This window comes from Macrobrachium nipponense, chromosome 12 (genome assembly GCF_015104395.2).
Source record: "Macrobrachium nipponense isolate FS-2020 chromosome 12, ASM1510439v2, whole genome shotgun sequence".
Taxonomy (NCBI): domain Eukaryota; kingdom Metazoa; phylum Arthropoda; class Malacostraca; order Decapoda; family Palaemonidae; genus Macrobrachium; species Macrobrachium nipponense.
This window is the reverse complement of record NC_087205.1, coordinates 66,996,953-67,014,104: the sequence shown is the minus strand read 5'-3', so window position 1 is coordinate 67,014,104 and position 17,152 is coordinate 66,996,953. Positions and strand designations below refer to the sequence as shown.

General features: G+C 42.2%; 1 protein-coding gene across 1 annotated transcript in view; it reads right to left on the bottom strand.

The window, feature by feature from the left end:
• LOC135224570 (ubiquitin-conjugating enzyme E2 J2-like) overlaps positions 1-17,152 on the bottom strand; it is a 113,209-nt gene that overhangs the window by 50,444 nt on the left and 45,613 nt on the right. The window contains exon 2 of the mRNA XM_064263687.1: positions 15,673-15,806. Within this exon, the coding sequence (XP_064119757.1) occupies positions 15,673-15,788 (116 nt within the window). The 5' untranslated portion in view covers positions 15,789-15,806. The remainder of the gene's footprint in view (positions 1-15,672; positions 15,807-17,152) is intronic.

Below are 17,152 nucleotides of genomic sequence, written 5' to 3'. Positions count from 1 at the left end.
TTTATATGGAACGACTTCTGATCTTGGGACCAAGTCCCTCTGATGCATTTGAGAAGTGGTTCAGGCTGGGGCTCAACATAAGAAGAGACTTGCCTTCTGACAGTCTCTTCTCAGAGTTCCATCAAAGATTCCCCTTCATTTCTAGAGTAACAGAAAACATTGAAATACGGAAGGATTTTCTTATTCCAACTTATTTTCATTAAGAACTGCAGGGGTCTGAGATGTAGTCTGCTGAGGGAGACGAATTGTTCCATCAATGATAGAGAGCCCAGAAGACTCACCCAACTGTTGGCACTGAATACTTGTTGAAAAAAAGGATCTCTTGTACTTTCTTCAGATATGAAAAAGTGATTTTTTTGCATTGATAAGAATTCCTAATTCTTGTGTTAAAAGAAGAGTCTTCCTGAGGTTCTCCGGACACTGACTCTCCGATTCAGCCCTCAGAAGCCAATGGTCTAGATATAGGGAAATCCTTATTACCATCAAATGAAGCCACTTTGCAATGGGAGCCATTACTCTGGTGAAAACTTGAGGTGTCATTTTAAGGCCAAATCATAGGGTGTGAAATTAAAATACCATTTCTTCGAAGACAAACCTGAGGTAATTCCTTGATTCCAAATGGAATGGGACATGGAAATACAGTAGTACCTCGAGATACAAAAGGCTCTACTTATGAAAAACTCGAGATACGAAAGCCAATGCGAAAAATTTTACTGCTCTACATACAAAAAGTTTTCAAGATACGAAAGGTTGTTGCTGTAAAGTCCCGAGATTCGCCCGGACCACCAAGAACAATTTTAAAACTCCCGCGCCCCCAACTGAGTAAACTCGCCACCTTCCTCCCGCTCTCCCATTGGTTCCTGATGCTAGTCACCCCATAAGGTCCTGCTCTCCTATTGGTCAGCATCTACCCCTTGTGCTTCAAGTATTCTATTGGTAAAAGATTGCTGTAAATTGAAAAACTTATTCATGCAATACATTTAATAAAAAAAAAAAAACATTAGGTAAAGATAGAATAAAGAATAGAAATGAATGGTAATAATTATTTGAAATGATAACATGCAATACATTTAATAAAAAAATTGTGAATTAGATATAAAATATAAAATAAATCAGACTGCCAACAAATACGTATTTTTTAGAATTCTTCTTCTGTTTTATTATTACGTTACGTATATGTATGTTTCATTATAGCTGTCAGTAACTCGGTATCTCCAGTAGGTAAAGATAGAATAAAGAATAGAAATGAATGGTTATTATACTGTTTGGTGGTTTCATTAGTTGAAGAGAGATACTAATGACCATTTATGGCTTACTGTGTGCTAGGAAAAATGATTGCTTGGCGCTCGTTCGATACTCGTAAGACGGGTAAGAGCTGAATATAAACAATCGATTGGAAGGTTTGTTTTTTGTTTGTTTGTGTATTATAGTTAATGATTAATTAATAATTATTTGAAATGAGTACATACTGATTATTTATACATTTTATTGGCATATTCTAAGCTTTTAGCTCTTAGGTTTAGATGTCAGAATCATAGACTAGGCTACAGTAGCAACCGCTAACATAGGCTAGGCTTATTGCTAAGGGACATATGCTAAAGTCCTAATATATGCAGTAAAAATGGGGTTGAACATTACATGCAGTTGAATATTACTCAAATATGTACAGTATTTTGCCTTTTTGGAGTCATATTTCTTCCGTTGTAACCCTAGAACATGTGTTTTAGGCCTGGAAATATAATTTACTGGGGTGTTTTTGGAGGGCTTGGAACGGATTAGCCATTTTACATGTAAAATGTGTTCCAAGATACGAAAAACTCATGATACGAAGGCCGTCTCGGAACGGATTAATTTCGTATCTCAAGGTACCACTGTAAGCATACTGTAGATCTACGGGTCTCCTGGACGAATGAGTGACAGGACTGTTTGGTTTGTCTCCATCTTGAATTTTGTCTTTAAAACAAAGACATTGAGGGTGCTGACATTCAAGATGGACCTCCAGCCTCCGATAACTTGGGGAAAACAGACAATTGGCCTCCTTCTCTATGATAGATGACACTTCGTCCACAAGGGCCGAAAACTTCCTTAATCCTGTAAAATAAGCTGTCAAGATCCCACGAGTGCTGACTAAGGGAGGCTTCTTTCCGAAGGGGATAACATATCCCTCTTTTAGGACATTTATTATCCAGGACTCTGCTCCCTTCTCTTCACTTACGATAGGATGATTTTGACCATGGCTTATTAATGGATCGGGAAGAGAAACATGTTTCCTCTGGCATATATCAAAGACCTTTGCTTGCTCCAAAACAAATGTGGTGGTGCCGGGAGAGACTGCCTAGAGTTTACAGCAGGAAATTCTCTAGGTCTTCTAGACGACTGCAACAGAAGATCCTGAGTACTCTTCTTTTGAAAGTCCAATGCAATACTCAGAACTGTTGCCTGTGGAAAAAGAGTTTCTTATCCAAAAGAAATACAGAAGACTCCATTAGTCGTATATGTAGGACAAGTACCTCCTTGACAATCAAGAGGGAGGAAAACTAAAGGAGATACTGCCTTGTTCTCTCTTCTGCACCCCATGCTTCCACTTCGTTGAGTGCCTTCTTTGCCGACGATGAAAGGACCATTTATGGCAGGTTAGGGGAAGAGAAGAGTTGCACATCCAAAATAAAGGTGGAAGTGGGAGACGAAGAAGCTGCTGCCAAGAAAAAATTAGGAAATGTGGCTACCATGAACCTCAGCAAAGAAGTGTCAACAGATGAAGGGGCTTCTTAGTCGTCTATTTCTTCATCACCAGAGGATATTGGAGATAAGAGCCACATCTACAGGCGCTTGCAATGTCATCGCATCTACAGGAGCTTGAGATGTCGCCACATCTACAGCCACTTGAGACGTTGTGGGAGCCTTGTTTAGCAGAGACAAAATACTGTCCAGTTTCTCCTGAATGGGATCCACTTCAGCAATAACTATGGGAGCTGGGGGAGCCGATAGGCGATCGGGCGTAGTAGGGTGCCTTTCTTCCTCTGAACAAACAGGCACTACTGGGCAGTTCGTGACTGCTGGAGGTTCAGGTGCCAATGGGTACTTGGCTCCTTCTAAATGAGCAGGTGCTACTTGGTGTTCAGGTGCTACTGGAGGAATGGGCACTTGGCGAGGAACAGGCGAACAACAACAAGCCTCACTCTGTACCCTTGCAAGTACAAACCAATGTTGATCAACTTCCAATTTCAACATCCTGGTTACAGCAAAATCATTCATACATAGCCTGATGTTATTGATTTTGCTTCCAGGGGAAGATATCCTATGAAAATGAAATTACAATACTGTAAACAGGTGTAAAACAGCAAACTTCATAGAATACCAACAGTCACTTAACCACAATGGCGGCAAGGATAATTCTGACATGAGCTAAAACATTTAAAACACACCTGGTGGAGAAAAGGTAAACTAGACAGTCATCTGGGCAGCCATTCGATTTTTTGTTTGAATCCCAACTCTTCTAATCGGTACAGAGATAAAGCTAACTTTAACAGTAGGTAAGATTCATCTCAAATAATTCTAGGATCACCAGAGATGACCACGGAGGGCTACAACTCCCTGAGACTCTTGTCCCCCACTACACTAGGAACAAAAGTTGGTTTAGGTGAGAGTTCTTCCCTTTGCTCCAAGAAAGAGCATCCTCTAGAGGTCAACACTCCCTTAGAATGAAGAGAGGCTCCAGGTGAGAAACTGGACTGGACGTCCTCTACCCCCATCTCAGTGACTCTCTACCAAGCGATCAGTAGTTGGTGTGGGGGAACCACTCCCTTGGCAGTAACAACAGCGGAAGGAGTTTGACAGGTGAAAGAAAAATATCAAATAAGACTTTTGGTACCCCTGGCAGAGTATTGCAATCCTATGACAATAGGGAGACCTCCTCTCTTTTCTTCCTCCTAGCAAACTCCACCTTCCTCCTAGCAAACTCCACCCACTGTTCAGACAACCAGACACAGCACTGCAGGAAGCCCAGAGGGTATGATGGAAGAAAGGTCTGTCTTTCCCTGGGCAGCATCTCAAAACCTGAGGATTTTTCTCTGAGGTGGAAGGCTCAATTGACAGGGGGGTTTGCAACATCTATTCCACAACCAAATACATTCAGAAAACAAGAGTACATGAAAAAAGCAACAGAGAGTCTGCAGACATATCTATACATGAAGGCAGCAGAAGCAAAGTTAAGTATATCTTAGTTTAACCAGACCACTGAGCTGATTAACAGTGCCCCAAGGGCTGCTCAGCAGAAGCAAACTAGAATGCATGTCAACAAGTGGGCAGGGCTTCCCCTACCTGTCAATAGTTAACAACCTAGTTTGAGGGATGAGCAGCCGTTCCTTCTCGTGTTTGCAAGGTAAATTCTGTGTACAGAATAAAGGTGTTTTTGAGAAGAAACATAGAGGGCTCTCTGGGTTTGTTACACTTGGAACACCAAAAGGCACAAGAGAAAATTACATATACCAATTGCACTGTAAGAGTGGAAAGGTGGCTGAGAAGAAAGGGAAAGAGGTTGCCTAGTACAGTGATACCTCAGGATACGAAATTACTCCGTTCCGAGGCGGCCTTCGTAACCTGAGCTTTTCGTATCTTGAACCGCATTTTACATGTAAATTGCCTAATTTGTTCCAAGCCCTACAAAAACACCCCAGTAAATTTTATAATAAAGCTAAATTGACCAATAAACAATGAAATACAACAATTTGGACCATTCAGTACCTAACTTAATACGTACTACTAATATACAGTGAACCCCCCGTATTCGCGTTCTCCGGATTTGCGGATTTTTCTTTGGAACCTATCTAGAAATTATTCGCGGAAGGACTCGCCCATTCGCGGGTTTCTCTGTGGAACATATACGTACATAATTATTCGTGGTCATCTCCGGCTATTCGCGGATGCGAATTTTTATGTGTTAACTATTCGTACAAGGACATTTCATAATGATATGGTTATTCTGTTTATTAGACATTCCTTATAAATCTTAATGTAATGAATTGAATAAAAATATCGTAGGTATAAATTGGTGAGCAAGATAATATGAAATAAAAAGCATAAAACAGAGTGAGTTTGGCAACTGAGAAAATAAACAATTGTATACGTACAGCCATCTCTCTCTCTCTCTCTCTCTCTCTCTCTCTCTCTCTCTCTCTCTCTCTCTCTCTCTCTCTCTCTCTCTCTCTCTCTCACAAAATGATAGATAGGAAACAATAACAGAATATGTATTGCTTGAATACGATATGGCAACAAAGTTTTGGTCTGACTGAAGTGTAGAGTTACTTTGACACTGACTTACATGTCATTCCTGGTCATCTCACAGCCACGGATAGACATCAACTTAACAGCCGAGAAAGGCAATTGTATACAAAATAAATATTTTCCAGATGAAAAAGCAATTGGAGGGCCTATGTTATCCCATTAAAAAAAACACTCGCTTGGATAACTGTAAGATGTAGAAAAGAGAGAGAGATCAAGGGCAGTGCGGATGTAGGAAGGAGATTTAAGCAGTACCTGGAAATGAAAAACAACCCCTATACTAATCTTATAATTATAGCCTTAGGGTTTGTCTCAAAGACATTCAAAGGTGTGTCATACACGTGACAGTTGTTGTTTTTTGTAAAATTGGCGCCAGGGCGGATTTTTAAGCACCACTGTCTTAATATATTATTAATAATTTGTTCATTACCTTCGATAACACGCCAAATTTCTGAAAACTCCAGATCTAGCGTGAAATGCGTTAGTTTAGCAACACTGCCATTGAACTTACATAAATACGTATTGGGTCAATTGGGTACGCATTGTGCAGGCTGTACATTTTATGAAATTTTTTAAGATAATTTCTAATTATGATATGTATGTACATACGTACATAAATTGTTTTAGGATGATAATAAAAGTATGCAGACCATATCTAAAGTACGTAAGACAATGATTAGTATATACATATTTGTAGCAGGGTACGTATTTTTCTGTCTGCAGCACGCAGTACGTACATGTACGTGTATTTTTCATATGTACATAATGAGTATATTTCTGTGACAAAATAAATTTTTATGATGAAAAAAAGCTTTATTAATTTTCAAATATTACAGTTCTGTAATACTTTCATGTAAACACAGCAAAATGTCAGTAACAAAGTAGGGTTTTCATAAAAGATGCTCTACCCAAGCCAACTTTCCGCAGATAAACAAATCTTATGATGCCGTGACGCCTTCTTAGAGCAGTACCCAAACGAAATTATATTTAAAACGCTATTGGCTGTTGTCTGCACAGCAGCCAATCCAGGAGCAGCATTCATTTTCCTTGTCGCTCATTGGTTGTACACTTGGTGTTGATTGGTTGAACCCTGGCCCCATTTCGCGGAGATGGAATTGTGGGTATTGCGCATCTAGTACCCAGCAGCCTCACTGCGCAGAAACTTACGGGTATACGCGAACGTTAACGCTAAGCTCTTGTGCGTATCAGCAAATATCTGTGTGCATCGTACCGAAAATGGCCTCTAAAAAGCGCCCTGCTCCTTCTAAGGCTTCTGGCCAAGAAGCTAAAAGAAAGAAGACCGTAATGAAGCTTGATGAGAAGGTGAAACTTCTCGATATGTTGAAGGAGGGAAAAAGTTACGCTGCAGTCGGCCGCCATTTCAAAGTGAATGAGAGCACAGTTAGATATATAAAGAAAAAAAGAAAATGAAATAAGAAAAAGTGTTAGTATGACATTCTATGGCACCGCAAAGGCTGTGTCCACAGTGAGAGACAAAACCATTGTGAAAATGGAATCTGCACTCGCGTTCTGGATAAAGGACTGCAGGAAGAAGAAAGTGCCCCTTGACTCCAACGTCATACGCCAAAAAGCACGACAGATCTACCAGCAGCTATCAACTCCTACTGCTTCACAAGGTGGTGAGGAAGAGGAAGCCGAAGCCGAAGATGTGGAGGCACTGGAAGGCGATGAAGAAGGGACGTTGGAATTCTTGGGCTTTGGAGAACCAGCTCCTGAAGTGGAAGACGAAGAAGAAGAACCACAACCGGGACCGTCCTCAGCTCCCCAAGGATTTCAGGCTAGCAAAGGATGGTTCCACCGGTTCCAGAAAAGGTTCCATCTAAAGTCTGTTTCCCTACATGGGGAAGCTGCATCTGCAGACAAAGAGGCAGCCGCAAAATATCCGCAGGCCTTCATGAAAATAATCCAGGAGAAAGGATATCGCCCAGAACAGGTGTTCAATATGGACGAAACTGGCCTGTTCTGGAAGAAAATGCTGTCCCGGACGTACCTTATGAAGGATGAAGCTAAAGCCTCCGGATTCAAGGCACAAAAGGACAGGGTGACCCTCCTGATGTGTGGGAATGCGGCTGGTTTCATGCTGAAACCAGGCCTCATTTACAAGGCTGCAAATCCCAGGGCACTTAAGAGCAAGAACAAGGCGTTACTGCCCGTCTTCTGGATGCATAATCCCAAGGCCTGGATCACCAAAGTCCTGACGGAGTACTGGTTTCACCAGAGTTTCATTCCTCAAGTTAGGCAATACCTGGCCGATTTGGACATCAACTTCAAGGTCTTGCTGATAATGGACAACGCTGGTGGCCACCCTCTCGATCTTTATTCCAAAGGAGTCCAGCTTGAGTTCCTTCCTCCCAACACCACCTCTCTCCTCCAGCCTATGGGCTCAGGGGCGTCATCCGTGCCTTCAAGGCACTCTACGCCGGGAACTCCCTCCAGCACCTTGTTGATGCAATGGACCGTGACAGTGAATTTACACTGAAAGATTATTGGCGTAAATTCACGATTGCCACGTGTCTGTCTGTCATTGACCGGGCGTTGAAGGACATGAAGGAGGAGACACTGAATGCCTGCTGGAGTAAGTTGTGGCCAGACTGTGTCCATAATTATACAGGCTTTTCTCCCCAGGAAATCCAGCATTCAGCCATTAATAAGGCAGTCCAGTTGGCAAAAATTCTTGGTGGTGAGGGCTTTGACGATATCACCGAGGAAGAAGTCGGCACCCTCATTGATGCCCACTCTGACCTCCTTACCGACCAGGACTTGGAAGAGCTGACGAAGTCCGCCAGCGAGGAAGAAGACACTCCAGGTTCAGGAGAGGATCAGGAGGAGGAGGAGGAGGGCCTGACTTTGGAACGCCTGTCCCAAGTTAAAAAAATGGTAAACGACCTCCAGGAGTTTGTCGCAACATGGGATCCTTACATGGAGCGCTCCTTGAAGTTTTCTAATATTCTAGACACAGCATTGGAGCCCTGTAATCAAGCTCTCACCACCATGAAGAAGCAACAGCAGTAGTTGCCAATCACAATGTTCATCACACGAACGAAGAAAGACCCTCCAAAGCCTCCCAAATCGCCTGAAGTAGTGCCTCTTGAATCGCCTGAAGAAGTGCCTCCCAAATCGCCTGAGTCACTGCCTCCCGAAGCGCCTCCTGAAGGTGAAGAGGCGCCCTCAGAGGATATGTAACTCCTCTGCTTAGCTGTGCAGTCATATCTTCATCGTCATTCATCGGACTGCACGGCTAATTCATCATCATCATCATCTTTAATCAACATTCATCACTGGTGAGTACCCGGTTTACATAGTATGTTGTACTAGCATAAAACAACTGTTTAATGTTCATACAAATTTTGTTCTGTCTCTCTATCGCTTGTGATTTCACATACATTTGTTTCCCTTGTAAAAAGAAAATGGATGTCTCAAATAGTTATAGTATGAAAGAAAACGTGCATGACTGAATATTTATGGGGGGACTGAACTATCTATTTTCACATACGTAACTAAGTCATGCAGTACGTACATAATACGTATGTGCGTATTTATGTATAAACATAAAATGTATGATTTACTTTAAAACAGTATTAATATTTCAAAGATTAATATGAACCATAATAGGATGTTTTATGTATATTTGATGAAGGATGGTCTTTTTAGCTACTTTGGTGTTTGCATGTTAAGGATAGCTAAGTTTTATGAGTATTTTTGGAGGGGGTTCCAAACATTCGCGGATTCTAACTATTCGCGGGGGGGTCTGGTACGCATCCCCCGCGAATACGGGGGGACCACTGTATACTACATAGTACCTATAAATAAAGTGTATTAGTGTACATGGTATACAAGAAATACTGTACGTACATACATACGTATTTAGTAAAATGTGGAACCATACCTTTCGAGTGAGGCTATCTCCAAAAGTGGCGACAGAGAAGGAGGACAAACGGCAGAAAACTTGTACGTACGTATGTACACTTAACTTTACGAAACACAATAAAAAATGTCAGGAAATATTAAGACTAAACTTTACGAAACACAGTAACAAATGGCACAAAACCTTAACACAACTTTCCAAAAAACTTAAATTAAAATTTTTTTCTTCTTTTTTCGATTTTTACATTTTTTTTTTTTTTTTTTTTTTTTTTTTTTTACAAAATTTCAATTTCTTCACCACTTTCAACTTTCTGTTTTTTCGTAGTATCACTGGATCTTCGTGTTTGCTTACTCCTACTAAAGGCCTCTTTAAAAAATAACTATCCAAGGAAGATTGCTTCTGCCTGCTTTTGACAATGTTCCTGAAACGACTCAGGCAAATGTCATCGAACTGCGCAAGCATATGACCGTGTAAGCCTTTTCGGGGTGTCTCTTTTCTACAAATGATTGCACCTTATGAAAAGCAGCTAGAGCATCCTTAATTTCTGCCGTTGTCATAGGGTTGTCCTCCTCCTCCTCGCCGCTGCTAGAGAACTCTTCTTGAACGACGTTATGTTGCATGGCCTCCAACTCCTTCAGGTCATCTGTTGTAAGCTCCTCTTGGTGCTCCTCGAGGTGGTCATTGATGTCGTCCTCGTCGACGACCAACCCCATGGACTTGCCGAGTGCAACAATCTCGTCAAGATCTGGTTGCGAAACAGTTTCAGGATCGTCAACTGTTTCTGAGTCTGCACCAGCTTCGCCAACGTCGAATCCCTCGAAGTCTCGGGCGGATCCGGCATCAGGCCAGTTTCCTCCACAAAGAATTCAAGGTTCACCTCGAAACCTCCTGCCAAGCTTGATATTGAAATGCTCCTTCCAAAATTCACGCAAGGTGAGGTTTGTGGTATCAGTGATGTTGAAACTTCTCTTGAAAAGATGTTTTGTATACAGCTTCTTGAAGTTCAATATCACTTGCTGGTCCATGGGCTGGAGGACAGGGGTGGTGTTAGGCGGAAGATAAAGAACCTTGATGAAAGAATACTTCGCTAGGATATCTTCCTCGAGGCCAGGAGGGTGTGCAGGGGCATTGTCCAACAACAGCAAACATTTCAGAGGGAGGCGCTTCTCTTCCAAGAATTTCTTCACTGTCGGGCCAAAACACAGATTTACCCACTGGTGAACAAAAGTCTCATTACCCAGGCTTTCGCATTAGCCCTCCACATCACTGGAAGATTCTCCTTTAGCACTTTGTGGGCCTTGAAGGCTCAAGGAGTCTCCGAATGATACACAAGTAGGGGCTTCACCTTGCAATCCCCACTGGTGTTCGAACAAAGTACGAGCATAAGCCTGTCTTTCATAGGCTTATGCCCGGGTAGCTTCTTCTCTTCCTCCGTGATGTACGTCCGACGAGGCATTTTTTTCCAAAAAAGGCCAGTCTCATCACAGTTGAAGACTTGTTGAGAACTGTAGCCTTCGTTGATCGTCATCTCGTCAAACGTCTTAATAAAGGCTTCGGCCGCTTTCGTGTCTGAGCTGGCCGCCTCCCCATGCCGCACACCGAATGGATGCCAGCCCGTTTTCGGAATTTTTCAAACCACCCATGAGAAACCTTGAAGTCTCGGGTTGGCGTCGATGTCCCTTCTCCTCCGTCGTCTTCGGCCTGGGTATTCAAATTGCCAAAAATAGCGCTGGCCTTGTGGGAGATTGCCGTCTCAGTTATCATATCGCCAGCGATTTCTTTGTCTTTTATCCAGACATGGAGCAGCCTCTCCATCTCATCGTGCAAGTGGCTCCTCTTGTTGGACAAAATAGTCACGCCCTTGGAAGGTGTAGCTGCTTTGATGGCTTCCTTCTGCTTAAGGATGGTGCCTATCATCGACGGATTTCGGCCACATTCCTTAGTGATCACACTCAACCGCATGCGAGCTTCATACTTTTTAATTATCTCCATCTTCGTCTCCATAGAAAGCATCCTCTTCTTTTCGTGAACTTCAGCAACTTTCTTGGGACCCATGACTACGTATACTGTATGTAATTAAGTTATGTAGTACAGGCGGTTCCGTTCTTGAGACGCGTCGTAAGCCGAAAATTGTCGTAAGCCGGAACATCGTCAAAAATCCTAAGAAAACCTTACTTTTAATGCTTTGGGTGCATTGAAAACTATGTAAACTGCATTCTCATGCATGGCATTTTTCATCAAAAAAAACCTTCAAATACTGATTATTTTGCATTTTTGGTGTCATATTTCATCTCCCAGATGAGCATTGTAGGCGTCGTAACCCTGGAACATGCGTCGTAACCCTGGAAATAACGTCTATTGACAAGCGTCGTAACCTCGGAACATCGTAAGCCGACACCGTCGTAACCCGGGGACTGCCTGTATATGTACTAAAGTTCTCACACAACACGATAAAGTAGTACAACGAAATCACTAACACGAATTTACGTTAATAAACAAAATCGTATATGTGAATGAACGAATTCCGCGTGTGTACACAAACGCTGGTCCGAAGCAGTGGGTGACGGACGCCTTTACGTAGAGCACGATGGGAGAGATGCTGACCAATAGGAGAGCAGGATCTTTTGGCAGTGACTACCATCAGGAACCAATGGGAGAGCGGGAGGATGGTGGCGAGTCTACGCAGTTGGCGGTGCGAGTTTTAAAATTGTTATCCGTGGTCTGGGCGAATCTCGGGACTTTACAGCAACAACCTTTCGTAACCTGAACTATTTTCGTATGTAGAGCCAAAAAAATCTTCGTATTTGCTTATGTAACTTGAATTTTTCGTAAGCTGGGACTTTCGTATGTTGAGGTACCACTGTAATACCTGACATAGACTGCCTTACAAGACCAATTACTGTCAACTGAGAACAAAGCACATTCCTATAAAACACCTACCACACCACTAAATAATAAAGGCTCTTGCTAATGCAGCTGAAACCTAAAGAGAAACATTTGAAAGACAAAAAAATGCCACCAACAGCAAAAGCTAACACAACACTAGTGGAAATAGTAGCAAAGTCCAGAGAGAAATTACTCAGGAACAGGGCGACCCTTCTACAGTTTTGTCACAGCTTAGGCATTCAAGTCAACGGCTGGTGTATCTGGGAATGGTTATAGACACAATGAAAGCCAAAGTATTCCCAACAGACCAGAGAGTAGAGAAATGCAAACAAGTGGTGAATGCCTTTCTGGAAAAACAAACACATACAGTAAGACAGTGGCAGGTAGTACTGGGAGTTCTAACTTCCTTGCAGAAGCTAGTACCACAAGGGAGGCTACACCTTCGATCTCTACAATGGAGGATGAAGGAGTTTTGGTCACCAATAGTAGATCACCCGTACGAGCAGATTCCTTTGTTGGCAGAAGTGAGGAAAGACTTGCTGTGGTGGTTGAAGGACAACAATCTGACAGTGGGTGTTCCCCTTCAACAACCCTCCCCAGATCTCTTGCTGTTCTCAGATGCATCACTAGAAGGTTGGGGAGCCCATATGGAGTTGATGGTTTCAGCAAAATGGAGTGGCGAGGGCAGAGAACTCCATATAAACGTGCTGGAGTTAAAAGCAACGTTTCTAGCACTACAGGAATTCAGGGAGAGGGTGAAGGGTCAATCAGTGGTATTGATGTCAGACAACACCACAGTAGTAGCTAACATAAACAAACAAGGAGGCCTAGTTTCTCAACAGTTACATGTGAAGACAGTTCAACTTCATCAGTGGGCTGTAGAGAACCTAGTAGACATCAGGGCCAGATATATTCTGGGAAAAAGAAACATAGTGGCCGACAAGTTGAGCCGCAGGAATCAGATCCTGGGAATGGAGTGGTCCTTGCACCACCAGGTAGTGGACAGAATGCTCATGTGGGAAAGGCCGATCATAGACCTATTCGCAACCAGGTAGTACAACAAAAAGTTGGAAATGTACTATTGTTCGGTAGTCCCAGACGTAGAGGCAGTAGCAGAAGATGCGCTACAACACCCATGGGACAATCTGGGCGTTTACGCATTTCCTCCATTTTGTCTAATCCGTCAGGTTCTGAACAGGGTAAACCAGTCTCAGGTACCTCAGAATGACTCTGGTAGCTCCTTTATGGCCAAAGACAGAATGGTTTCCGGACCTCTTGGAACTCCTAATAGACGTGCCGAGAGAGTTACCCCCATGGAACAACCTACTATGTCAGCTGCACATGGAGAGGTACCACTGGTCGGTGAAGTCCCTATCACTTCACAGGTAGAGACTGTCAAGTATCTCCTGCGAGCGAGAGGGTTTTCGTAAAAAGCAGCAATGCAGATGGCAGGAGATATCAGAAAGTCATCGGTAGCAGTATACCAAGGAAAATGGTCAGCATACTGTGATTGGTGTCGTAGAGGGAACTTGTCTCCACTCTGTACCACTATTCAGCAATTAGCAGACTTTCTGATATATATCAGGACAGAAAGGCATATGTCTGTATCTGAGGTGAAGGGGTACAAGGCTACTATAGCCTTGGTCTTATGCACGGAAGGTGTGGACATTTCGTCTTCATGGGAGGTGGCCATGTTGATGAAGAGCTTTGAGCAGTCATGTTCGCCAAAGGAACTAAAAGCCCCAGATTGGGATTTGACCATGGTACTGAGTAGTCTGACAAAACCCCCCTACGAACCATTAAGGCAGTCCACAGATAGGAGCCTGACCCTGAAGACAGTCTTCTTATTGGCCCTAGCTTCAATTAAAAGGGTGGGGGAACTACATGGTCTGTCATATATCGTAAAGCACTCAAGAGGTTGGAAGTCAATGGTATTCGAGTTTGTTCCAGAATTCGTGGCCAAAACTCAAAACCCATCAATAGTCGATGGTAGATTCGACTCCTTTTCCATATCTTCTCTGGCAGATTTCGTAGACAATGACAAAGGAGAGATGCTTCTGTGTCCCATCAGGGTAATAAGAGTATTTAGGAAGGACAAGGCACCTCCGGCCTGGGTGCCGGAGGTTGTTCGTAAGTACAGGACGGAACAAAAAGGAAGTGTCCAGGAATACAATATCGTTTTGGCTAAGAGAAACGATCAGGAATGCCTACATGACAGAAGACACGGGGTCAAATAGCCAGGAGAGGGCTAGAGCTCATGACATCAGAGGCTTGAGTGCTTCTTTGGCATTCAAGAAGAATATGTCTGTGGAGAGAATTCTGAAAGCTGGTGTTTGGAAACGCCAAACAACTTTCACTTTCTTTTATTTAAAAGACGTTGCCCATAGATCCTTACACTTTTTCCTTGGGTCCAGTGGTGGCGGCCCAGCAAGTGGTATAGCTTATCCAGTACCCCTGGCAGGTCAGTTTGTGTCTAGTCTAAGATGAAGGTATGAAAGTAGAATGAATGGGATGACTAGTCTTTTTTCTTTACTAATTTCTTTCTACTCCTTTACCTACAGGCAGTGTGAAGGAGAGTACCATCATAAGCTGGAATGGACTAGATGCAGGTGAGGTGGTCAGCCATACTGTAAAATTATTTTAGAGTATATATGTAGTATACTTTTCAGTAGCAACACACCCCTCTTGGTAATAGGGAAGAGAGGGGTGATGGTAGATCCAGATACAAGGGACAAGAGTGGTTTATGAGAATGGAAGGTTCTCTATTTTCCCATAGTTTATAAACCATGGCATGGTACCAGCACCCAGTGAGGGAAACCAATAGATTCTCTTATATCTTTGGTTCAAGGGTTTATAGTCCATTCTCTTGGAATACTCCTAATATTCAGAAATGGATATAGGTGGCAAACTCCCAGTCAGTTATAGAGACTTACCTCCCTGCAATAAGTAAGTCTATCCTAATGTTAAGACCGAAGGTTTGTTTCGTATATGGACAAATGACAAATTTGTAACTAATTTGTATTTTTCATAACTAACAAACCTGAGGTCTTAATTTGTCTGACCACTTCTTACACTCTTCATACCTAGTTGACATCCGTACAACTGAAAGAAACTGTCTATCTAACATTTTAAAATAAAGTTTATACCCAATTCTAAAGAATACTACCAATCTAATAATGGAGAAAAACATTCCTGTAAAACCTGATGTTGTGTTCATACTGTCAAGTTAAAGTTATCCTCAGCATACAAAAAAAAATATTACCGTGAAAAAGCAGCCAACAGCACCCAACAACTGTCTGTTTATAACAAGAAGAATTCTAACATAAAATAAAACATTTGAAAAATACCTTGTGGGGAGAATGGGTGAACTAGACGGCGATCTTTTTATTCTGAATGCCATGGGGTTTTGCCACTAACATTAAGTATGAAAGAGAGAATACTATAAAATGACTGAAATTAGAGGTGGACTCCTGATAGATGGAATGGGGCCCTCTTCTGAGATGTGTCTGGAGACTCATACTACTGAAGACTTGGCTTATATAAAGTTATGGGTTTAATGAAACAAAAACTAAAACATCTATTCATTATGCTTATACAAAAACATAAAAATGCAAACTTACCATTCTAAGATATTTGAAGCAAGAGGTTCAGCTATAACATAAGGCACTGGATCACGTTTGATACGAAGGTAGTCTGCCCGTAAACGAGCTGATGCTGTGCCCGAGTGTTTAGACATATCTTTGGCTCAAAAAATCTGGAATAAAAGAGTAACCTAGTGCAAATAAATCAAAGTGATATACGATTACTGTAGAGAACAATGTTAATGAGTTTAATACTCCAAGAGTATAATTTTTAGTTTTATATTTCCTTATGAATTGAAAAATTAAAAAAAAAACTTTTCAATACAAATCATCACTTTACATTTACCTTATCCTGTTGTCAGCATCTTCCTGGACACATCAAAAGAAGAACCACCCTCACCTAATGTAGGACAATTACCTCTGGACAGTGCCACTGGTGGTAACAGTGGTAGATTAACAAAGATAGTAGTCATTCCCTGTGTTGATCTGACTACAGGCAGTCCCCGGTTATCGGCGGGGGTACCGTTCCCGGGGGTGTGCCAATAAGCAAAAACTGCCATTAACTGAAACTCAGCAATTTATGGTGTCATAATGGCACTCATGGCGCTGATGACCGGTTATCGGCACCATAAAGCACTCTTATGGCACGCCATAAGCACCTTATGATATGACGCCATAACTCTATTATTGGTGCCTTATGGCCCCAATAACCACACTCGGCCCGTTATGGTGCCATAAATTACTGATTTTATGGCGCTAGACAAGCGCCGTAAAACTGGATCGCCAATAACTGGGAACTGCCTCTACAAGATATGTACATGGCACAATCCATTCTGTCAATGCAACTGACCTTCCTGCTCTTGAGTATCTTTCAGCCTCTACTTAGGATGTACTTCCTCTGCAAGTTTCCTAAGCCTAAGAATCCCTGTAGCTCATCTACAGAAGTGGGATAAGGAAAATGTTCAATTATCTGGATGTATTCAGGAAACTTTCCCATCCAGATTTTTCAAGCTAATGGCCAAGAGATTTTTCAAGCTAATGGCCAAGATACTAAGCTGCAGGCTACACCTACAAACATTTTTTCATGTTTCATCTTGATCCATGTTTCTGAGGAGTAGCCAAAACCTAGGTGCTTTTCCAAAGATCCAACAAGAATCACAATATTGTCTACACAATCACCTTAGCCTTTAAGAACCTCTGCAGGACTTGCTGCATTTCCCACTGAAACACTGCCAGCACATTCTTCAGATCAAATGATAGATCCCTGACCTGTCAGCAACCAAAGTTTTTTATTATTTGTCTGTATGTTTAACCTGTAATTATTATTTCTGACTACAATAATACCTCACACTTTCATGCAATTAGGTTCCATAATCCGTCACAGGTCAGGATGAATTGCACGTTTGGTAGGAATCACTAAAAATTAGGGATGCACCGATACCGACACAAACTTTTAAAGCTGATACCAATGCTTGTTACCTTCATTTTACTGTTATTTAGTAGAATATATATTGTTACT